Source organism: Protopterus annectens, chromosome 16.part0, assembly GCF_019279795.1.
Source record: "Protopterus annectens isolate FY-2018-M chromosome 16.part0, PAN1.0, whole genome shotgun sequence".
Taxonomy (NCBI): domain Eukaryota; kingdom Metazoa; phylum Chordata; order Ceratodontiformes; family Protopteridae; genus Protopterus; species Protopterus annectens.
The window spans coordinates 560,065,099-560,087,865 of record NC_056750.1 but is presented as its reverse complement, the minus strand read 5'-3'; the positions used below and the strand labels follow the sequence as shown (position 1 = coordinate 560,087,865).

The 22,767-nt window shown below is 40.0% G+C and overlaps 1 protein-coding gene across 2 annotated transcripts in view; it reads right to left on the bottom strand.

Moving 5' to 3' along the window:
* Positions 1-22,767, bottom strand: part of HMCN2 (hemicentin 2) — a 2,554,053-nt gene that overhangs the window by 1,046,383 nt on the left and 1,484,903 nt on the right. For both annotated transcript variants that reach the window (XM_044058392.1, XM_044058391.1), the window contains exon 45: positions 10,857-11,138. In XM_044058392.1, the coding sequence (XP_043914327.1) occupies positions 10,857-11,138 (282 nt within the window). The remainder of the gene's footprint in view (positions 1-10,856; positions 11,139-22,767) is intronic.

The following is a 22,767-nucleotide window of genomic DNA, read 5'->3' as shown; positions in this document are numbered from 1 at the left end:
GATAGGTTCCAGAGGATGTAAATTTACTGGGGTCAGAGATCAATATCCAGTCTAGAATCGCACCTTCACTGTTGTTAGAATTAAATATAGAGCCTCTTTTGATAAGATATGTGTAACCATATGTATAATTACGAATAAAATGATAATGTGTGCCTGTATTTCTTCCATTAACATTACTAATCATAAATAGCAGTCTTCTATTAACATATTACAAAAAGTATATGCATACATTCAAAATTGTTTTGTTTTTAATTCCTTCTATTTTCTATCCAGTGGTAATAACCACAATTTGACCACAGTGTAATACCTGCATACTCACTTTACTGTCTTTCAAGGGTGATATACATACATACATATAAACTGTTTAATATCTTCTTGTAATAAATATTTGATCTGTCTATATAACTGCATTGTCTGCTCTGCTACTTGCCTTAATGATACAAGCTGTGCCCAAAGTGTCTTCTGACCAACTCACCATACCAGCAAACAAATTCAAATAAATAAATAATTAAAATCTTTGTGTCATAGAAGAGATTTTATTGCATTTTAAATTTCAGATAATTAGAAATGCAGAGCTAAACTAAATCTTTTGTAAAGAATTTTGCTTGGGTTATATTTAAGGATGCTGGACAAACATAAGGAATCACTACAGCTACTCTTTGTTTGATGTTTGCTTGTCATTATAGGCTGCAGTGCAGCTGTTATTTTAGCCAATGTAGCAAACTATACAATGACAATCAGAATATGACCTGAATTAGATAATTAGGCTGCTGAAAAGTGAGCTCCACAGTCTGTTAACCTGCAATACCAATGCAAAGAATCACTGTCTGAAGTCCACTCTGGCCATTCAAGCTTCCTGAAATAATGACAACAATGGTGACTGCCACACAAATAGAAGTAAAGCCTTCCCCCAAACAATCACTGCACCAGACTGGCATTAGCATCAACCCCGTTTTTCTCATTATGTAAATGGGGTTGGGGGTATCATATCAACAGTGACCAAATCACCTAGACCCAATGAACTACAAAATTCATGCTGCAAACTGCAGTCCATTAGTGTACTGTATGTTGCCACACACAAGGATATTCATATTGCATCTTCTGCATGTTTAAACAGACATATTTTAGTGCAAAAGGGCAAAAGAAGAAAATGAAGACACTTCACCATACAATAGAGGTAATGTAGAGAGGAAAGACAATTCTTAAATAACCACACTGCATAACATCAGTCATTACTGTCTGACAATGCCTGTAGCTGGATTTACTAACACAAAAATATACCCACAGGAATTTTCCCTCAAAATTAAACTTCACTGGTCTTGAGTAAGTTTAGCCTTACCCATGGATGGGCAATAATTACTGCATTGCTCTATTAGCGGTGGTTTTGAAAACTGTACAGTCAATGCTAAGGAGTTAGTGACCTAATCTTCAACTTGACATTCAAGTATAAAGAAAAGCCACTGTAAAGTAAAGACTATTAAAGTAAGAATAAACTAGAATGTAGCCAATGTTATTTTTTCATCTGCAGAATTTGTCAAACAGTATAGCCCATCCACTATACAGTATTTGTGTTTCTGCCTTCAGTGGCAGAAATATAGGTTCTGGAATTGACTCGGATATGAGGTGCGGGCCATACAGGTGGCTAAGTTTCTGATCCAGCTGCAAGATGTCCATCCTCAGGACATCAGCACTGAAGTACTAGACCAGGATACTTACCCAGCTATCAAAGGACTACTCAGAAGAATGGCAATATATGAATGGCCCTTGGGGGGCACTGGGGTTCATCTTCTCTAGATGAATGTTTGTGTGTGCAATTATGCCAGGAGAGCTCAGAAATTACTGCAACTGCATGTCTGTCTTTCTACAAACTCAGGGGCAGGCTCCCTTCTTGCTCTGAAGCGTGTGTCGCAAATTTCCATGCTGCTAATCCTTATATGAAAAGGGTTAGCACAGTGTCAATCTTGTGATCCTCATATGACAAGGGTGACACATGCTCCCAATCCTGTGATCCTCACACAGCAGTGGTGACACAATGCAAAACCTATGATCTTCACATGTCAATGTCATGCCTGTGATCCTCACATGACAAGGGTAACACATAATGCCAAGTCTGTGAAACCCATATGGCAAAGGTCATGCACATACCTCTCAACCTCTCAGTGCAAGAAATCTGGACAAAGCGTAAAATAATGCAGAGACAAAGGACCAAAAATAGGGACAGATTTTAAATACTGCTATTATAAACTTAGAAAGTTGATAGAATAACAGGTTTAGCATTATTATGTATTTTCTGAAGGATATGAAGTCTGAAACTCAGATGTCTGTCATTATTTAGTATTATTTAGTGACTTTAATTGTTAATGATTTGCCAGGAAACTAGAAATTTTATGAGGAACAAACAAATTATGAGACAAAAATCTGGACATTCTGGGAGAATCTGGACAGTTGAGAGGTATGATGCATAATGTAACCCTTGTGATCGTAACATCGTTCTTTTCATGACATACTGGCAGTGATCAAGGCTTGTTTCATTGGTTGTTGAACTTATATGGTCTAAAGTGGAAAAAACAGTAAATGTACAACATGGGAAAGGTTAGTCTATCAAGAGAACCAAGGAAAGAGATTTCGGGGAGATGGAGTTCAAAATGTTAATACTAATAATAATTTAAAAATTGAGTGCATAACAGAACAACTTGTAGCAGAAAAAAGTGTCAGGTGGTTCTCCTTAACTTTGACAGACTGCATCTGATAACCTGCAGCATTTTCCCCATGCAGTTTCAGCCCAAAGGGAAACTTCATAACTACAGCATGCTTATGTCACACTGTTAAACAAAATTACCTTTTGTTACAGATATGTGTAATGACAGTTTCATAATTCATCATATGGTACCCACAAAAGGCGTGTCAAATATTAACATTTAACAGAATATGGCAATATTTGCTATATTAGACAGAGGCTTGTAAATTTGGAAGATATCAATACTTTTGTATTAGAATTTTAGAATATCCACCTTAGTGACCCCTGACATAAAGCATATTATTGTCAGTGAGCAGGTGGACTCAGATGCCATTTTGTAGTGACTATGCCTCAGTAATGATTTATATATGCATTATGTTTCAGACAAAAATGTTTTTGCAATTTGCATAAACAGGAGAAGAGAAAGCTGGGATAAAAACTGAAATATAGTTATAATGACTTTAAATGTTTGACATACAAGTTAATTAGTGATGTAGTAAAGTCATGTGACCTTTTTAAGCTCATAAATTCAATAATGTAAGAGAGTGGTTTTACTCTGAAAAAGTTTTGTGAAATAAAAGGGATGAAACTGCTCAAATCCTCTCTCTCTCTCTGTGTTTTACTGAACGTGGCCATTTGGTTCGGTCGTGTTTGTGTGTTTAATAGTTATAATAGCTGTCAACAAAGTGTAAGTAACAGTATGGCTATAATTCAAATAGTCATAAACAGCAGAATTTTAAACTATTTCTAGAAGGAATTTACTGGTATAGCCACACTTGTTCCATTTAAATGTAAGTTTTTCAGGTCTCACAACAGCCACCTGAAAGGGGCAAATCTTGTTGTTCCAAAGATAGTCATGTCACAGCTAGGATTCTCCAAAGGTTTACAGGTAAGGCAAGGAGGTGAAAACCAGAACAAAGCCAGCACAATGTAAAACTTGTAACCAAAATCTGTTCAGACCACCCGGTTCCTTAGAAATGATCGAGATGAACAGGAACAAGTAAAATCAGACTTTATTTTAACATAAAATCAAGTTTGTACTCCAGTTAAGCCCTTGTGTCCTCCATGGACTTCATAAGAACAGTTCTGATAAAAGTGCTTAACTGGAGTACAAACTGAATTTATGTTAAAATAAAGCCTGATTTTACTTGTTCCTGTTCGTCTCGATCATTTCTGAAAAGCTGGGTGGTCAGACCAGATTATGGTTACTGGTAAGGCACTTTATTTATTTATTATTATTTTATTTAATGTAATGAATGCTTTGTTAATTAGGTAGGTGAACTGGCCGGAAGACCACTTTCAGCTATGACCTGAACCACTAGGATAAGGACAATTGCAAAGAAATAAGAGATTACATATATAAAATACCATAACAGTTACATGGGTATTACATCACTGCAATGAAATATAAGCTGCAAAAGTAAATTTATAAAACATTTTGTACATCTATGCTCCAGTGCAGAACAGCAAAAAGACATCAGTGCAGCTATTACTAAGGAGACAGACATGACATGTTTAGATCATAGGAGTTACAAGGCAACAGAGCCACAAGGCCATTTCCATCTTGTCAGTACCTATCCTTAGGTCTTGGCTCCTTTTGTCAAGGGGGATCAAATCAGTCATACTATGGCTAAATTTGAGAGTACTTATCCAGCTCTTTTTTAAAATCAGACAGTGTGTTACATTACTTAACTTGGAGAGGGAGTTTGCTGTAGAGAAGGTGGAGACAATGCATGACAAATCTATCTTCTCTTCCTAGTATTATTTATTGGTTACAGTAGATTTAGATCTCTGGCACTACTGTTAGCTGGACTGTTTGATTTACTGAGGTATAAGAGTTCTTGGACTACTGGATCCCTTATAGCCCTATAAGTAAGGCATAAGTCATCCGTAAGGAGTGTACAAAAACTGAGTAGGGGGACAAAGCCCCTAGCCTTTCCTGACAGTTTAAGCCTTTTAAGTACTTGTTATTTTAGTTACAAACCTTTCGGGTCTCTACAATTGCTTGTTATGTTTAGTAAGGTACATCACTAAGGAAACATTGTACTTAATGATGGGTCTAATAAGTGTGGAGTACAAGGAGCTGAGGACTTTTTTGGATCTGGAAGAAATACTTTTAGCTATGAGATGTTAAAGGTAAAAGGAATTCCTAACCTCCGTTGCAATGTGATGATTGAACATAAGGAATCTGTCCACCAATGAACCAAACTCTCACAACATTTTAATTTGGAAATGGCAGGTTATCAATGCTGTATGTAACAGCTAGGATGTGCTCATCAAATGTGACAGTGTTGCACTATTTGATGCTGAGTTTGAGTCTGTTTGTAGAACACCAACTACTAACAATTAGAAGCCCTGACAGAATGCATGTATGTCAGGGGGACTTGGCAACAACTCACAGCCTACAATCATCTGCTAACATTGTTAACCAGAGATCCTCATTTGATAATTGGAGATTGGAGAAGTTGATACCAAACAACAGAGGTCTCAGAACTGATTACTGCAGGACTCCACTGATCATCTTCATGTAATTAGAGGATCCTCCCCAGACTCTCACAGTGTTAGACATATCTTTAAACCAGCTTGGCTATCCACCTAACCACAGAAAGGTCAATTTGGAGTTCATTCAATTAGCTATCTATATTCACTAGATCTGAGTCGATGGTACCATCATGAGCAATGTTGCATGTTACTTATTTTTCCTGACATAACTAAAGAAGGATTTATGATTGTTGTTGGCTTCTGTGGCTAGACAGAGTTCATAATATGCTTTTCCTTTTCTTACGTCACATTTTAGCTTCTTATATCTAACTATAGGATATTCTCCTTAGTTTGGGGGTCATTTGTTCTGCAATACAGTTTTAGGAATTTCTTCTTTTTATTACATAGTTTATTAATGCAAGAGGACCACCATGCATTATCAGCATTGTGGGTAATATCGTTTTTCTCCAATGTAAAGACCATCATAGAATTTTAGGATGTTTGAATGTTTAAAGACTTTGACTTTTGTGATTATTGAGTCCATCCGCTTGGAGATTTTGATAGAAAAGGTTACTAGTTTGTCTAACTTGACCAGTGAGGGGGAGGATAGCTTGGGGACGGTGCATTTAGAAGCTAAGCTTAAGACCAGGTCAAGTATATTCTATTCTGTAGCGGGTTCATTTACGAGCTAGTCCAGGGAGTTCATGTTCACAAAATCTAAGAATCTTTGAGCTTACCTTTGTTGCTGATATAGTTCCCCCAGTTAATCACTGGGTAGTTAAAATATCCATTCCTAGAATAACAGCATTCCTGCTTATTGGGACTTCGACAAGAATATTTAGTAGTGTTGTGTGATTTTATGGAGTGGAGACATGGAGGGAATTCTATAGCTCACAATGATTTGATATTAAATCATATCTGCATGATTTGAATCTCTATACGCTCGACTTGAGGGTTTGCAGGTTATTTGTCTTGAGGTACTGTGGTCCCTAAGATATTGCTACAGTTTCCATCAGGTGTAAATGAGTGGAAAGCACAAAATCCAGGTACTGAGGGAGCTCTCTCTGAGCACTTAAATCAGAAACGCATTCATGGACGTGCTTCAAATGCAGAAGAGCCTTAAGGTCCGTCAGTATGTTGTTTAGATTGCTAGCGTTAAGCAGAGCCACATCAATATGGTCCAGTGGTAGATTTGGATTGAAGGCTTGGTTAGGAGGTCCATTAGTTGGACCTTGTGTAAAAATGCACAATGGTGGCAGCAAAAGCTTTTGCCAGTATGCAGAAGCCTTGGAATGAGAGATACAGATCATTCTTGGTGAATCCCTCCATTACCAAAAATGATGCAGAGTTTAAAAGAAAAGATGATTGGCTTTAACAACTGGCTAAATACGAGTCATCATTCTATGGGGGTCCAGTATGTGTCAGCATGAGATGAGATGTTTGACAACAGTACAATCCTTAAGTACACTAATTCCAAGTCAGCGCCACTTTGTAGAAAGGATCAGTTCTGTAAATCTGTCCTACTTGACACAATTGCTCTTGATAAAGCAAACTCTTCCCAGTTAGCTACCAAGGTGTTGTTTGTTGCTAATAGCTAGCAGCAGGAGTTACTGGAACATATCAAATGAGTTGTCCTTGCTTGATCTGTTTCTCTTTTAAATCCCTTAGTTCACTGCATTATAGCTATTTAGTCCCATTACAAAAAATCTAGTCACTGTTTGAAGTACCTTCTTTACAACATTTTTTTTAGGAGCGGTTTCTGGGTAGAGTGGCAATGTATGGCAGATTATTTAATAAATAACCATGACTTCTGTCATCTGTTATTTATTTATAAACTTTCTTTAGTGAAGCTTACTGACCTCGGCTTTTGATCCCTATCAAGGTTGGATTATTCCTATGATAGACTCTCCTACCTGCATGCCACTCATCCAAGTTAACTTGTCCTCCTTTTGAAACTTTACACTGATGCTCACTCATGTCTACAAAATACTACTGGATGGGGGCAGTAGAACAGGTGGGTTTCTAGCCTGAAAGAATTGGAAGGAGGTGGTTTCCACTGTGACCCACTACCCAACATCCTAGGGGGAAATGTAATTAGGAAAGAAGTGAGCATTTTTCTTAAGAGTTTCCTATGGAGTAGAGGGCACCTGTCATCATAAGACCTTGACCCATGCTCTGCTGTATAATATCTGATTAATTACTAAATCAGTCCTGCAGTTACCCATGACAAGATACAAGAGTTCTAATTTAAATTTAATACTGAAGCATAGATCAGGGCTCCTGGACAGTCCCAATAGTGGCACCCCTCAACATAAAGTTGAGGACCAAAAGTGACTGCTTTCACTGCACACATTCCTGACTGGCAAAATCTTCTGCAATGCTGAATGCACCCCCTAGTAACTTGTACTTAGGGCAGCCATCCACTTTACACTTCCCTAACTATGGGATTGGCAAAGATGGATAAAAATGTCAGCCTTCATATGGTTAGTTCTAGCTATTTCATCTAGCTATCTGAGTAGGGTCTATCTGGTGTTAGATTTTGGCTGGATCTCAGATAGATAATGGGGATGGCCACTGACTTTCCATTGGAGAAAATACTGCAAAACCATGAATTTGTACTTTGTATTAGACAACACAGCATTTTCATGGAATTTGACATCCTTGGCAACAACACTCATACTGCAACCCTTATTTCTTTTCATATTAACTACTCATAACAACTCGCTTTATTGAGGTAGTGTACAAAGAATGTTTTAATTTAGCATATAATAGAAATTCACTAAAAATGATAATGAAATCACATGAATTACTGGAAATTGCACTTCAAAATTACACATATAGTGTCCAGATTTCATCTCATGAAAAAAAAATTCATTTTTTTGAAAATTATAAATCTATGTCTGTGGTAACAGACTGCCAGGAACATTTCTCCTCATCTAATGTCCACCCAGTTATATTGGCTCTCCCTTTTGTAGCTCATTGAATCTCACAATAACTCATTGTATCGTTATCCATAATGGATTGTGGCTATAGATTTCAATACCGGATTCAGACATAATTCAGTCGGGTTTGCCAGCAAATTCCTACAAATTAGAGAGGAACTTGCCCGGTTCAGGATATTTTCTCTACCGCTCATATCAGAGGCCACTCTCTTCACTTGATTTTCTTAACAGATATATTTATATGTGAGCTGGAAACAAAGGCAGTTTCTTAGAGTGGCAATAGCTTGGCTTACTTCCCCCTTGGGTTACTTCTGATGTCAATCAATATTGAGATGACAACATATATGAGTTCAAAGAAGATCCCTTTCAGTGGCTTAGTTCTCTTGCTAAACCCATTCCAACTGGATTACATTGCCAGTTATCATTAGGTCTTGGACACTGCTCATTTTCCATAACTCCTTAGTGACCTCTGCATTGAATCAATTGTCTGGTTTTCATGTTTGTCCAGTCTTAATTATATCTCATAAGGGTTGGCATGATTATGTTCCTTGTAAAGTGCATAGGGTAAATAGGTTTAAGGGTTATGAGACACCTCTTAGTGACAGGGAACCAACTTTTACATTCAGCTCTGGTCCTCAGGCCACATCTAAACTGTGGAGCATAGCATCATTCTAGAAAACATGCATAGCCACTATGGCCTCTTCAGTCCTCCCCTGGGATTTCCTAGTTGAGGTGGGAGGTCCAAAGTTAATTCCTCACACACTTGCCTATTGAATTATGGGATTCTTTATAGTTAGGCTTTGTCAGCATTGCTCTTCATGCTGTATACACTCCATTCATGGTGAGGAAAGGTATACAACATCACATTTACACTCATGATATTCATCCTTTCTCTGGAGCATTTGTCTGATTTCAGCCTTCTCAAAAATTGCTTTTTTCTAAGTTAGACTTGTGAAATCAGAGCTGACCCAGGCTTGGTCCAAATAAAACTAAAGAGATGCAAGTCCATGGCACTGTTCAACTTTCTCAAGCCCCTTATATGTCTCCACTTGTTTTTGCAAATGAAACAAGTTGGAATTCAAAGGAATGTGCAGAACAATGGGCTGTTACCGACCAACACAGTAACAGTCAAGGATCAGGTTCTAATTTTTATAAAATCACCATATTTTCATCTCATTTACATTTCCCGCATTAAGCAGCTGTTGCTTACGTCCAGCCTGGAAACAGTAACCCACTGCTTGGTGTCCCTCCTGTCTTGGTCGTTGCAGTATTCTCAGATTTTCATAGACTGATGTGTTTGGACTTCAGTGGCTACAGAAGTCTACTCCTACAGTACCAATGGGCACTGAAATCATATTCCACCCATTGTGTTGGAAGTGCACCACTAGTTATGTTCCAGTCAGTGAAAAACTCAGTCATTACTTACAGAGTCCTGAATGACCAGTGTCTCCAATAACTGACCAAGCTGCCAGTTCCCTGCACTTTAACTAATTTCTGTTTCACTCACTGGACACTACTGGCAATTCCTTATGTCATCTGATTATTGCTTCCTTATCTATTTAACTACAGTTCTCTGGATGCACTACCTTTCATGCTTTGGATATCTAAGACGAAATCTTCCTTTAGGAAATTTTTAAAATACTGTCTTTTCAGAACAGTGTCTAAATTTTAGACCCGACTTTGGTATTGAATGAGTATTTAGTTTTGATTTAACAGTTTAATTTATTTATTGAAATTTTTCTTTTCAGTAAGTGGACATGTTTTACAGGTACTTTGTGCTGGTTTTTGCTGCATGACGTATGGTTTTGTCTCTTTACCAAAACTATTCTATAAAGTGTCCCTGCTCAATAAATCAATAAACAGTCTTGGACATATAACAACTGCCTGTTGTTAAACTCAGCATAATAATGTGAATAATGCACTATGCCCTTTACAGCCATTAGTTCATTGGTACAAATACAACATGACAAAACTTAAGCACAACTACCCAAATACATTTTTAAGCTCACCCTTTCTTATTGCACTAAAGTAAGTTAGTGGAGAAATGGAAATACTTGTTGGGCAAGACAGGAAAAAAGCATAAATTATACATACTATACTCAAGCATATTTATTTATTCTTTGTTGATTAGATTTAAAGATCCCACTGCATCTAATGAAAAAAGTAGGAGATGTCTCTACTGCTCTGGCCACATTTCCCTTAATAGATTTAATACTACCTCAGATCACCCCTGAAAAGAGACCACTAGCCTGGTGGGACTAATCTGGTCAAAAAAGAGCGAATGAATAAATACATAAATATACTTTAGTATAGTGTGTATACATTTTTCTTCTCCTATGTTGTCTAACAAGTATTATCTGGGCATGATAAGAAAATAATGAATTATACATACCACACTCAAGTGTATTTATTTACCTATTTATTCATTCATTCATTTTTTGTTGACCAGATTAGTCCAACTAGGCTAGTGGCATCTTTTCAGGGGAGACAAATCTTTTACATCCAGCTGAGCTACCACCAACTCAAGCAGATGGGACTGCAGTTTAACATCTCATGTGAAAGATGCCACACTCAGGAGTGTAGCACCCCAGTTATACTGCACTGCCAGCAATCGATCCACTCAAAATAATGAGTGACAGTTCTGAAATGTAGACTATACGATGTTTGTTGTCATGTAATTTGCTAGAACTACTTACCCTGGATAGTCAAATCAAACTTCTTCTCTGCTTGACCTGCAACATTCAATGCTCTGCAGGTATAACGACCTGCATCATGGACATCGGCCTGGCGAATCTGTAGTAACTGTCCTGCATTCTGAATGGAGAAGCGTTGCCTGGCTGGTAAAGGTCGACCATCTTTTAGCCATGTCACTACTGGTTGAGGTATCCCAGTGGTTTTACACTCTAACATCATTGTAGCACCCTTGTTTGCTGAAATATCAGTTGGCCATTTGCTGCCATTTTCAATCCTTGGCAAAACTGTAGAAGGAAACCACAAATATTACAAAGCCAGTTTACTATACATACACAGTAACAAAGCAATTCTTACAGTTCTGTGAGGGAAAGTAATACATGAGAAAAGGCTACAGAAATAAGAATAGCAAAAAGCTGGCTAAAAAACAGAACTGAAATTGTAGTTTATTGTACGCATTCTGCAGGGTAAGAACTGTATTGCTATCTGAAAAAGCGAAATTGTTTTTTCTGTAACTTCTGTTAAGATCATCAGAGAAGCAAAAAAAAACTTAAATGTGCCAGAGACCGACAGAGAATTTTACTACATGGAAGACCTGAGATGTGAGTATTCCTTTAGGAAATGGGGAAAAAGACCAAAGGAGTTGCTGAAGGATTATCAGCTGGATTGCTAAAGAGAGAGAAGGCAATGCATATATCATAATAAACAACAGACAGCAATGCATTATGAGTGATCTGAGCAAGTCACTTACCCATACAGTAATCAAAGCCACCCCCCCCACCCCCCCAAAAAAGGCACTTGTGCCAAGTTGGCCTATGCACCAACTAATGAATGCAAAGGCAGTTTTAAATTAACAAAAACACATTCCTAATAAAGTACAGTTGTGTACACTTACCATAAATTTAGATGTTCAAGTGTATTCACTGTTGCAGTCATCACTTTGTGTACCCCCCTGCTTGTTTATGTACCACGTAACAGTGGCGTTGTCCATCTTTATCATTAATTGTCCTGGAAGAATGTGGTCCTTGAAGACTGTCAGAGCATTCTGTACAGCTAACATTTCTTTTTGATTGTTATGCAGGTGCATTAAACTTGGGTTCCATTTGCCCTGAATGCACTTCCCTGCCAGGTGAGCCCACCATGCATAGTCTGATGCGTCTGCTGTTAAAGTTTGGGTGGCAGGGGGTGGTGTGAATGGTAGACCCCTGATTTGGTGGCAGGCCTCTGCCCACCAAAGGAACTCTAGATGTAGGCAAGGTATGATAGGAATTATTGCCTCTAGATCCTGAGAATGTTGACAACATAGGCTTTTGAGATACCATTGCAGTTTCCTCATATGCAGCCTTGCATATGGAATTAGAAGAATACATGAGGCCACAAACCCCAAGGCTTGCAGTATTTGCCTTGCAGATAACTTGAGTTTTCATGGTCGCTTGTTTGAAGTAGGTTGTCAAATGAATCTGTTACTTTGACGTGAGAAAAGCCATCTGGGAAGTTGTATTCAAGCTTGCTCCCAGGAATATAATTTGTTGACAGGGTACCAGTTGTGATTTCTTTTCATTTATGGTGTACCACAGACAAGTCAGTACCCTTTGAACAAAGGCCAGATGATTCAAAAGTATGTCCTTGCTTTCTGCCTGAATTAGACAATCATCCAGATATGGGCATATGTGAATATTTCTTTGCCTGCAGAATGCAATGACTGGAGCTAGGCACTTTGTGGATACCTGGGGGCACAGTAGATAAGCCAAAGGGCAGTGCAGAGAAATGGTGGTGCATGTAGCCTGCTTTGAAGCGTAGGTATTTTCTGCAAGACTCCCTTATGGGGATGTGCAGGTATGCTTCTTTTAAGTCTACTGTTGCCAACCATGCATCTTTGCATAGCATAGGAAGCAGCTGATGAAGAGTCACCATCTTGAATTTTGGAATCACCAGATAGGTATTTAGAGTAGAAAGTTCCAGGATAGGACGCCATGTACTGCCTTTTCTGGGTACTAGGAAAAGTCTCGAATAGAACCCTTGTCCCTTTTCCTCTTCTGGTACCAACTGAATAGCTCCCATGCTTAAGAGAGAGAGTACTTGATTTTGGACCTCTGTCCACTGATTTGGGGGTAGATCTGACCACCCACTTGGTGTTGGTAAGGTATGGGAGTGAAATTTGTATCCTTGGGACACTGTATTTAAAACCCATTTGTCCTGGGTAATGAGTTCCCAGTTTTTGGCCTGCAGACCAATCTTTCCGCCTAAAGGAGCATTCAGTTGGGAAGTGCTTGTAAGTTTTAGAAGCAAGTCATTGAGACTGTTTTCCATAGGGGGAGTCTTACTACTCCCTGATTTGGGTGTGGAAACCCCCCACTGTTTAGTCTTGTGTGTCCCCCGGGACTGAAACCTGTGGTTTCTGCTATGTCTGGGCTTGGCTTGAGAAGATCTTGAAGAGGCTGGAAAGGACCAATTCTTAGAAGGCCAGTGCCTACTAAATCTAGGAGGCTGAACTTGTAAGAAATCTTTAACAGTTTGCATAGATTTAGCTTTATCTTCCATCTTTTTAAGAACTTCCTCAGCCTTGTTGCCAAACAGGCGGTCCTGATTTAAGGAAGCATCCAACAATTTAGCTTTAACATGATCAGGTAAAGATTGCTCCTTAAGCCAAGCATGCCTTCTGAGCACAGACCCAGTAACAGCAGCCCTGCAAGAAGCCTCTAAAGAACCAAATCCGCATTGCAAAGTATGTTTTCCAAACTGTTCAGCAGAATGCATTAAATCCTGTAATTCTTTATTTTCCACACAGTCCAGAATCAACATCATTTTCTGTTTAAGCAATCCAATAACATGTTGTTGATACTTTAACATATGAAACTGGCGGTTTAAAGCCCTAATGGCCAAGGTTGCAGAAGTGCAAACCTTCTTACCCCATCTATCCAGTGCCCTGGAGTCTCTATCAGAAGGGGTACGATTTTTAGCAGCAGAAGCCTTAATGCCCTTGGGTCCCTGTGAAATAGTCTCTGGATCTGCAATTGGATTTTTAAAAAGGAACTTGTGTGAATCAGGAACCCTGTAATATCTGTCAGGCTTTCTGGGAGCAGGAGGCAAGGAATCAGGGCCAAAACTAGAGTCCGAAAAAGCATCAACAATGTCTAGTACTGGAGGAATAGCTAAAGGCCTATGCAGAGGCAGGAGTAAGAAATCCCTAAGCCTCTTTTTTGAATCAGAAAAATCCTGGCTTTCCCAGTGGAAATGTTCCCTTAGAGTATGTAAGGTTTCACCAAAAGAAAAATCCTCTGGAGGGGAAGCAGAGGGAATAGAGTCCTCTGCATAAAAAAAAAAAAAATAAATAAATTTAAGCTTCTTTCCTGTAAGTGGTCTAGACTGTTTGTAGGCTTCTGAGCCCCAAGCCTTTCTGTTTTGAGGTAAGCCTTCTAGCTTAATTTTGTTTCTTAGAACTAGCCAGTTTTCTAGTTTCAGCACTCAAATCTGTTTCTTTGAACTCAGCACTTGTTCAGAACTCATTGTAAGCACTAAATAAGCTGCAAATTACTACAGCACTCAACTTTCCTCACTTGTCTAGAGGAAAGCAGTTTTTAGTGCTTAATAAATAAGCACCTATCCAGGCATGTCTAAGGGTCAGCTCCTGGTGATTACTCCTGTCTACCTGATGAATCTGGGCATCTTGGGGCAATGCAGCAATTGCCTCATGTACACAGACAACCCTCTCTTCCTACCACCCAACACTACAACCTGTGAGAGATGCACTTATATAGCCAAACTGGAAGCAAAGTTCTCTTCACCCAAGACTGGACTGGACAGTCAAGAGGAGAAGGTAAACACTTGCACCACACCACACTCATTACATAGTCCCTCAAAACCTACACCACCAGAACACACACACAGAAACACAAAACACACACCTACATTCATGGAGGCTCTCAATAAAAACCTGCCCAAGCATCAGGGACCTCCAAAGCAGAAATGCAAGCAAACTCCACCCCCCAACACAACCCAAATGACACACAGCCCACAAACTCAGTGTGCCACTCAACCACAGCCATAAGGCATAACAACGTACGCAACACTCTAGTCATAGGTGACTCTATAGTCAGGCACACTGATGTTCCACTCACCAGACTAAACAAGGAGAAAGTTACTGTCAGCTGCCTGTCAGGTGCCAGGATCCACCACATAACGCATGCACTCAGGTCACTCTGCAACAAGTACAAATATGACACTGTCATTGTCCATGTTGGTGTGAATGACCTGAGACGTACCTCCCTGAACTACATGAAAAGAGACATGGAGGAGCTCTCCGATCTTGGAGCCCAGGCAGGTATGACCCTAGCCCTGAGTAGCATCCTGCCATCACCCATAATGATACCACAGTACAAGGACAAAATGACTGACTTCAACAATTGGCTAAGTTTCTGGTGTCATTCTAAGGGGATCCAGTATTTGTCTGCCTGGGACGAAATGATCGACAGACCACAATGCTTTGCCAGAGATGGCCTACACCTGTCACCCTTGGGGTTCCGGATTCTGGCTAAGGCTCTTGCCACCCCTATAGTGCTTTTTTTAGGCAAGGTTCAAATGACAAATTCACCACCAAAACAAGTACAAGCAAGCAAAATCTGAGGGTAATGCTACTCAATGCTAGAAGTCTAAACCTCAAAATGCACTCACTCGAGGCACTCCTTAAAATGGAGAACATCGACATCTGTGCAGTGACAGAGACCTGGTTCAAAGCTCCAGAGAGCACCCCTGAATTACCAGGCTATAATTCATACCACACTTTTCGGCCACCTAACCCGGAATGAAGCACTAAAGGTGGAGGCGTGTCCATATTCATTAAGGATATCCACACCTCCAGGCTAGTTGCACAGCATAATGCATCCGAGATTATCCAAGTGCAACAAACTCTGGGCAAGACCGCAATCCAAATTGTAGCTAGCTACAGACCCCCCACCATGTCTCAGGATTCCAACTCCTCATTTCTTGATACACTGGAAAGTATTAGGGTACAACACAACACCCTAATAATGGGTGATTTCAACTACCCCACCATTAACTGGGAAAACTACTCATGTACCAACTCTTTTGCGCAAAGTTTTCTGGAATTCATAAATTCCAACGCCTTGGATCAACTTATTCACACCCCCACCAGGGGTAGCAATATCCTAGACCTGGTCATTACCAACATGGGCAACCGGTGTTCCACACCAGAGGTCAATTCCTTGTTGGTCAGATCCGATCACAGGCTAATCACCCTAGACATCCACATCCCGCCCCCACCCCCAATTAAGGAAACCACCATAAAAAACTTCTGCAAAGCCAACTTCACACTTCTTAAGACAGAAGTGGCAAACTTCATGACACCCATGCAGACGGACAATAGAGGTACGACTGCTGAATCCTACACAAATGCACTTTATAAGCACTTGCACGAGTGCATGGATCATGCTGTCCCTAATAGAACCAAGATGCTATCCTCCAAAAAAAGAAAGTCAATCTGGTGGTCCTTTGCCATAAACAAACTCTACAACAGAAGAAAGAAACTGTTGCAAAAAAGAGTAAAATCCCATGACTGGAGGAACTCCCTGGGTCAACCTTAGTAAGAAGCTGAGATCCCTCATAAAATCCTCCAAAGCTAGTTACGAAAACAAAATTGCCACTGACTCTAAAGACAAGCACAAAGCATTCTACAGCTATGTCAAGAATCTCAATGGCAACACTCAGATCTGCTGTGAGTTACAACACAATGGCACTAAATATACAGAACCAACTGATATTGCCAACATCCTGGCAGATAGATTCAGTGCTAACTTTACCCCCTCTCACCCCCTTGAGGGCCCATCTCTACACCGGAAGAATGTAAAGTTCCTGTAATCATGGCTGCACAGGTAAAAAACACACTCTCCAAAGCCAAGAACACAGCATACATGGGACCTGATAATATCCCAGACTGCGTTTTACATGAACTACAGAATGAACTGGCACCCTACCTAAGTACCATGTTCAATCATAGCCTCACCTCAGGCTTTGTGCCCACTGAATGGCGCACCACAATGGTTATCCCACTCCACAAAGGGGGAGCCACGACAGACCCCAGGAACTACTGCCCCATTAGCCTGATGAGCCTGGTCTGCAAGGCCATGGAACGTATCATCATGGAACTCCTAAACAAAGACATTGGTAATCTCCAAACTCTGGACTCTATCCAGTTTGAATTTGTAAAAGGCAGACCATGTCTCCTAAACCCGACTAACTTCTTTGAAGCAGTCACCAAAGCCATAGATAAGGGTAAGGTGGTTCACACAACTTATCTAGATCTCTCCAAGGCTTTCGACACCATCCCCCACTCTGGAATTATAGATAAGCTCACTAAACTAGGTATAAATCCCTATGTCACAAGATGGGTTGCCAAATGGCTCATGGACAGAACCCACACTGTGAAAGTAGCAGACTCCAAATCTGACTTCAGACCAGTGACAAGTGGAGTACCACAGGGTTCAGTCCTGGGTCCTCTCCTTTTTGGTATCTACTTCTCTGAAGTACAGGCTAACACAGAAGGTCTTTGGCTAACAAAGTTTGCAGATGACTGCACACTAGGAGCCATAATCAAAATTCCAAACAATGTGGACATCCTACAAAAGGTCCTCACTGAGACAGATGCCTGGTGTCAAAGCCATGGTCTGAAGCTCAATGACAAAAAGTGTATTGTCATCCCCTTTGGTAAAAACTCTGTACCCATGAACTACCACACAGCTGGTAAACACTGAAAATGTGATGAGACTTTGGGACACAGGTGGACAGTAGTCTCTCCTTTGATAATCACATTGCCAAAGTGGTCAGGAAATCCTTCCACGTGGCTCACCTCATCACAAAAGGTTTCTCATCCAGAAAAAAAGAGGTCATTGTTCCCCTCTACTCATCACTCATTAGACCCATTATAGAGTACAATGCCCCTTTTGGTATGTACCTCACAAGACATCTACAACAACTGGAAAGGCCACAGAAATACCTCACAAAGAGGATTACTGGCCTCAAACAGATGCCCTACGAGACCGTCTCAAAAAACTCCAGCTTTACTCCGTTGCATATTGCCTAACAAACAAAGCTATGTCAAACCCAGAGCTGTTGGACATGGTCCACTTAAAGCAATCCCAATCCCTCCGAGCTACACGCTCCAGGGACCTAAACCTCGTCGCCACAATAAACAGAACATGCTGGAGGGATAGATTCCTGTCTCAGAGACTTCCCATACTCTGGAACAGACTACCTGTCTGTATCAAACAAAGCTCCTCATTTGCACTCTTCAAGAAAAATCTTGATGACTGGATGGGAAATAGGAAATTCAACCCAGGGATCACTTCTGTGGCTCTGCTCAACAGGGGCACAGGAAAATAATTTTCTTGGGTGGCAAAAGCCAGGGTACATTTTTGGCTAGGCTTATATAGGCCCTAGGGCCAATAGCCTAGTACCTACCTATGAACCTAATCAGAATCCTCATAAGTAGATATGGGCAAATCCAGATCATTGGAAGAATCAGAATCATGGTCAGAAGATTCATAAACAACTTCAGTCCTAGGTCTCTTAGAAGGGGGAAGCTGGCTTCCCCTGATTAGAGTTATAAGATCTTCAGCCATTCTTATCATTTGTTTTTTAGGCATAGAGGCCTGAGCATGCGGCCTGGGCGTCGGTTATTTAGACATGGTTCGAGATTTAGCCCTAAAAGAAGAAGGAGGCGTTGGTTTAATATGCAAGTCCATAGGCCTGAATACACCCTCAGAAGCCGGTGCCTGCACAGAGGCTCTGGACCCATCCAAGGTAGAGACATCCACAGGTTCCATAGTTGAAGCATCTCGCGGCATACTGGACTCCGAATGGGTCTCAGTAGAGGCCTGCGAATCACAAGTAGTGGGTATCAGGGGCTGCGAAAGCACCTCACTGAGTACTGGTGAACTGGCGACTGGCTTAGGAGAAGTGGCGTCAGCTGTTTTGGACCTCGGCAGCCTGTCTCTGTCTTTATCCTTCCGTTTTTTTGGAATCCCGGTAGTTCGATTGCTAACCGATGACATTTCTGGATAATTAAACCAAGAACCGAAATATTTTGAGGCGAAAATATACAGACGACTGATAGTGCACTGATTAAATAAAGCACAAAACCGACAGCACGGTACATTGTGGTCAGGGCCTAGGCAAGGAATACAGTACAAATGAAAATCTTTATGAGGTATTTGCTTTCCACAAGTAATGCAATTATTAACTTTTACTGACATCGGTAAGGAGCAAGAAAAAGTTTCCCCAATGGGGTACTTAGCTTTAGTTGAAGACTTCGGTTCTGAAACTCGAAAACAAAAAATTCAGGAGTCAGCCAACCAGGCACTTGTGAACTGCTTCTACTTCAGGCACCACACGGCAAGAAAGACAGATGTAATGGCATCGGCTGCATGTTTTATTCCCCTGACGACCTGACGTCATGGAAGCAGGGACAGCAACCGACGCAGGACCCAAGACTTTGTTAATCAGGCCGAGTGAGGGCTACTGCAAACAGATAACCCAAAAGTGATGACTGCAACAGTGAAACATGAAGAACATCTATAGAACTGCTTCAGTAAAGTCACTCACATGGGAAACAAGATACTGTAATAAACAATATAAGGAAGAGATAAGGAGTCCTAGAAGTGAAAGCATTAGAAAAGTATCTCCATGGGATTCTTTGAGAAGCTATGCTTTAAAACAAGACCTGAATTTGGTATAAGAGGTCAGTTCTAGGTTAATCATTTTAAGTATGGGTATTAGTGTTTCACAGAATTTTGGACTTAGAATAGAGAAGTTGTGTTTAATGCATTGTGGTTTTGTTTTAGGTGCTTGCAGCATCTGAAATTAATGCAAACTCCACAGGTCACCAGGAAATTACTCCTCATTGCCACGGCCAAAGAACCTCTAGGATCAAAAGGTATGTCAGGCATTTACAGCCAAGTTCTTCTGGAACAATCCCCAGCAGCCCTTAGCTACAACAGAGAACCCCTTTCAAGCTACTGGCCCATTTTACTACCACTACACCAAGCAGGTCAATGAGACACTGATGAAAAGGTTAAAGGAGATGGAGAAAAAATGAAAAAAATACAAAAGCCTGCAAGCAGAAGCCTTTTACCCTGATGCAGGCTTAGAAGTTATAAGGATACTGTATGGGCTCCATGTCCAAACATAGCCTGGTTGAGAAGACACGAGCGAGGATTTTCTGAACAACAGGAATGAAACCAATGAAACAGCTAGCTTGGAATATCTTTCTATCCTTTTGGAGCAAAATCAATAGCCCTAAGCTTCCAGGAATTTTTTTTTAGTTCTGGAGTTACACATAGAGATTATTAGGAGTGAGGATTTCCAACATTCACAGATTTTTCTAGAGATCATGAAGAGGAGGATCATACTTTACAAACAGAACCACAACTACAAAGACATGCCATTACCGATGAAATTATGAACATCAGAATCTTCCTGATTAGTAATTATGTTCTCTTAGGCAGTCCCAAGGCATTGGATATCCCTTGTCCAGGAAGTGAACCAAGTACAAGACATAAAAGGGTGTGTGACTGTGAGGTTTACAGGAGCAGTGATAACTCCTCTATCCTTCTGGTTTCTAGGCCTGGCATCCCATTTTTGAGACATTTCCGTGGAGAAAGCTTCTGTAACAACTAAAAACCAACCAACAGCAGGGTGACTTTTTATGGGACAACCTAGTAGCATCCCTTTCAAAGATGATATTTAATATAGAACAATGCACCAGAATACAACAGGACCCTCAAAAGGGGTCACTAAGGTTAAGCAGCAAATGCTGAAATTGTGACCACTTGTTTTCATCAGCCTGAAGTCCAGATTGGTGCAGATGCAAAGAAATATTTACAGCCAGAGGACCAACTGAGTAGAGCAATACAAGGAACAGTGACAAGTGAATAGTCACGGGTCTAAGCTACTACTCTCTGAAATTTAGCAGCTTTCCTGTTACTGTCATCCATGATGGCATCAGAGCCAGAGCTGAAGAACAAAAGTAGAGTAGGTAGGGCAGGGCAAGATGGCCAATAGGCCTGGGTGCAAAAGCGTTTGGGTACGCAATCAGATGATCCCAATCACTCTTTACTGTAATACTGGTTTTTAAAAGCCAGTATTGCATTTACAGTCACACCTGAGCACTGTGTGTGTAGTCTAAACTGTAGCAACTGCTTGCTACATTGTACCAAACAATTTGCTACAGTTTAAAAGAAAAAAAAAAATCTTTTTTTTTTTTTTTTTTTTTTTTTAACTAAAACATGAGTGCTGTAGTGCTTTTGTGCAGGCAGGGTATGAACTTTAGGAGATGTTTGTTACATTTGTAGCAAACAGTCTGCTCCAGTTTAAAAGTATTTTTTTTTTAAAACTAAACAAACATTGAAATGTTCCGTGCAGGCAGGTATAAACTGTAGCAATTGTTGTTATATATGTCTGTACAGGGCATACAGTTCTATCACAGCTGTGTGGATTCTATTCCAACATGCTAAGTAGGTGGCCTGCTTTAGATATAACCCTATTGGATAGCCTAGCCCATGTGTTCCACTAGCTGAGCGAGGACCCCCCAGACTACCCCTATTGTTTGGTCCACCAAGGTCCTGTATTGCTTGTTTCCCTTGTAGCCCTCTGTATCATTACCTAAACTGTTTAACTCTACTTTCTGTACCTTTTAGGCAATCTGAGCTTACATCGGTGCTTTAGGGCAACACTGCTTATTCCTGCTTCCTGATGAATGTATGGACTACAACATTTGGGTGTGTGTGTGTGTATATGCAGGATACTTTCTTTCATTTGTATGCTGTTGTAGAATTACCTATTCACTAAGAAAAAGAATGGAGCAAAAGATCATGTCTAAACAGCATCTTTTTAATATCTATATATTTACTTTAAAACCTGAACCCTGGAATCATTACTGAGATTAAGACACAAATGTAGACTCTAAAAATGTAGGCACACTAAAATACTTTTTTGATGCTAGAAATTGAAACTAAAAACAGCAATTATTTTTTTTCCAAGAATTTCCTGCTAAGTTTTATTTAAGTGTTTTGTTGATGCTAAAAGTTAAGTGCCAAAATGCATTTCTCCCTTTACCATTCCTTATATATTTGGCCAATACTTTAATAAGAATGGGCCAAATAAATTTATTGTATCCTTCAGCAACATCACCCTGTGGTCAGTGTGAAATATCTCCAGAAACTTTAATGTATGCTTCCTTGCACATGTGCAATTGTATCTCCAATAAATTTTCCAAATACATCCTCACACTATCTCTACACATACGTCACAGAAGGCAAACTTCACTGACTTCAGCATAAATGGAAATACAAGTTTAAAAGATTTTAACAAACAAAATAAAGAAAAAAGAATGAAAGAAATGCCAGACTATGCAGATTAACTTACAGGAACCAAAATGCCTTATGACACTATATGTACCACATGCCTTAATGTAAAAGGTAAGTAAAACCACTGGTAAAACACTTAACATATTTCAAATACTGAAATTTAGAGTGATAATGCATTTCAGCTGTACAGGGCATCACTTTGCTAACTTATCCATTTAGCTTGTAAATAAAATGTCATGGACAATTCACCAAGTACCTATTAGGGTCATCATTGGGTCAAATCCAGTAAACAAGGGAACGTCAACTTTGAAGTGAAGCCATTATCCATTCCAGCACTATAGACATGCAACTATTTCTCAGCTTTCACCAATGGTCAGAGATCAGAGTTTATCTGCACAAAGATTTCAGGTCACAAACTGCTCAAAATAAATGCACAAAAAGAATTGTATTTTTAAGAGCATAATGATCACATTTTAGAGTCCAAACTCAACACAGCACAGCCGATTATCCTTAGATAGTTTTATGAAAAAAGTTAAAA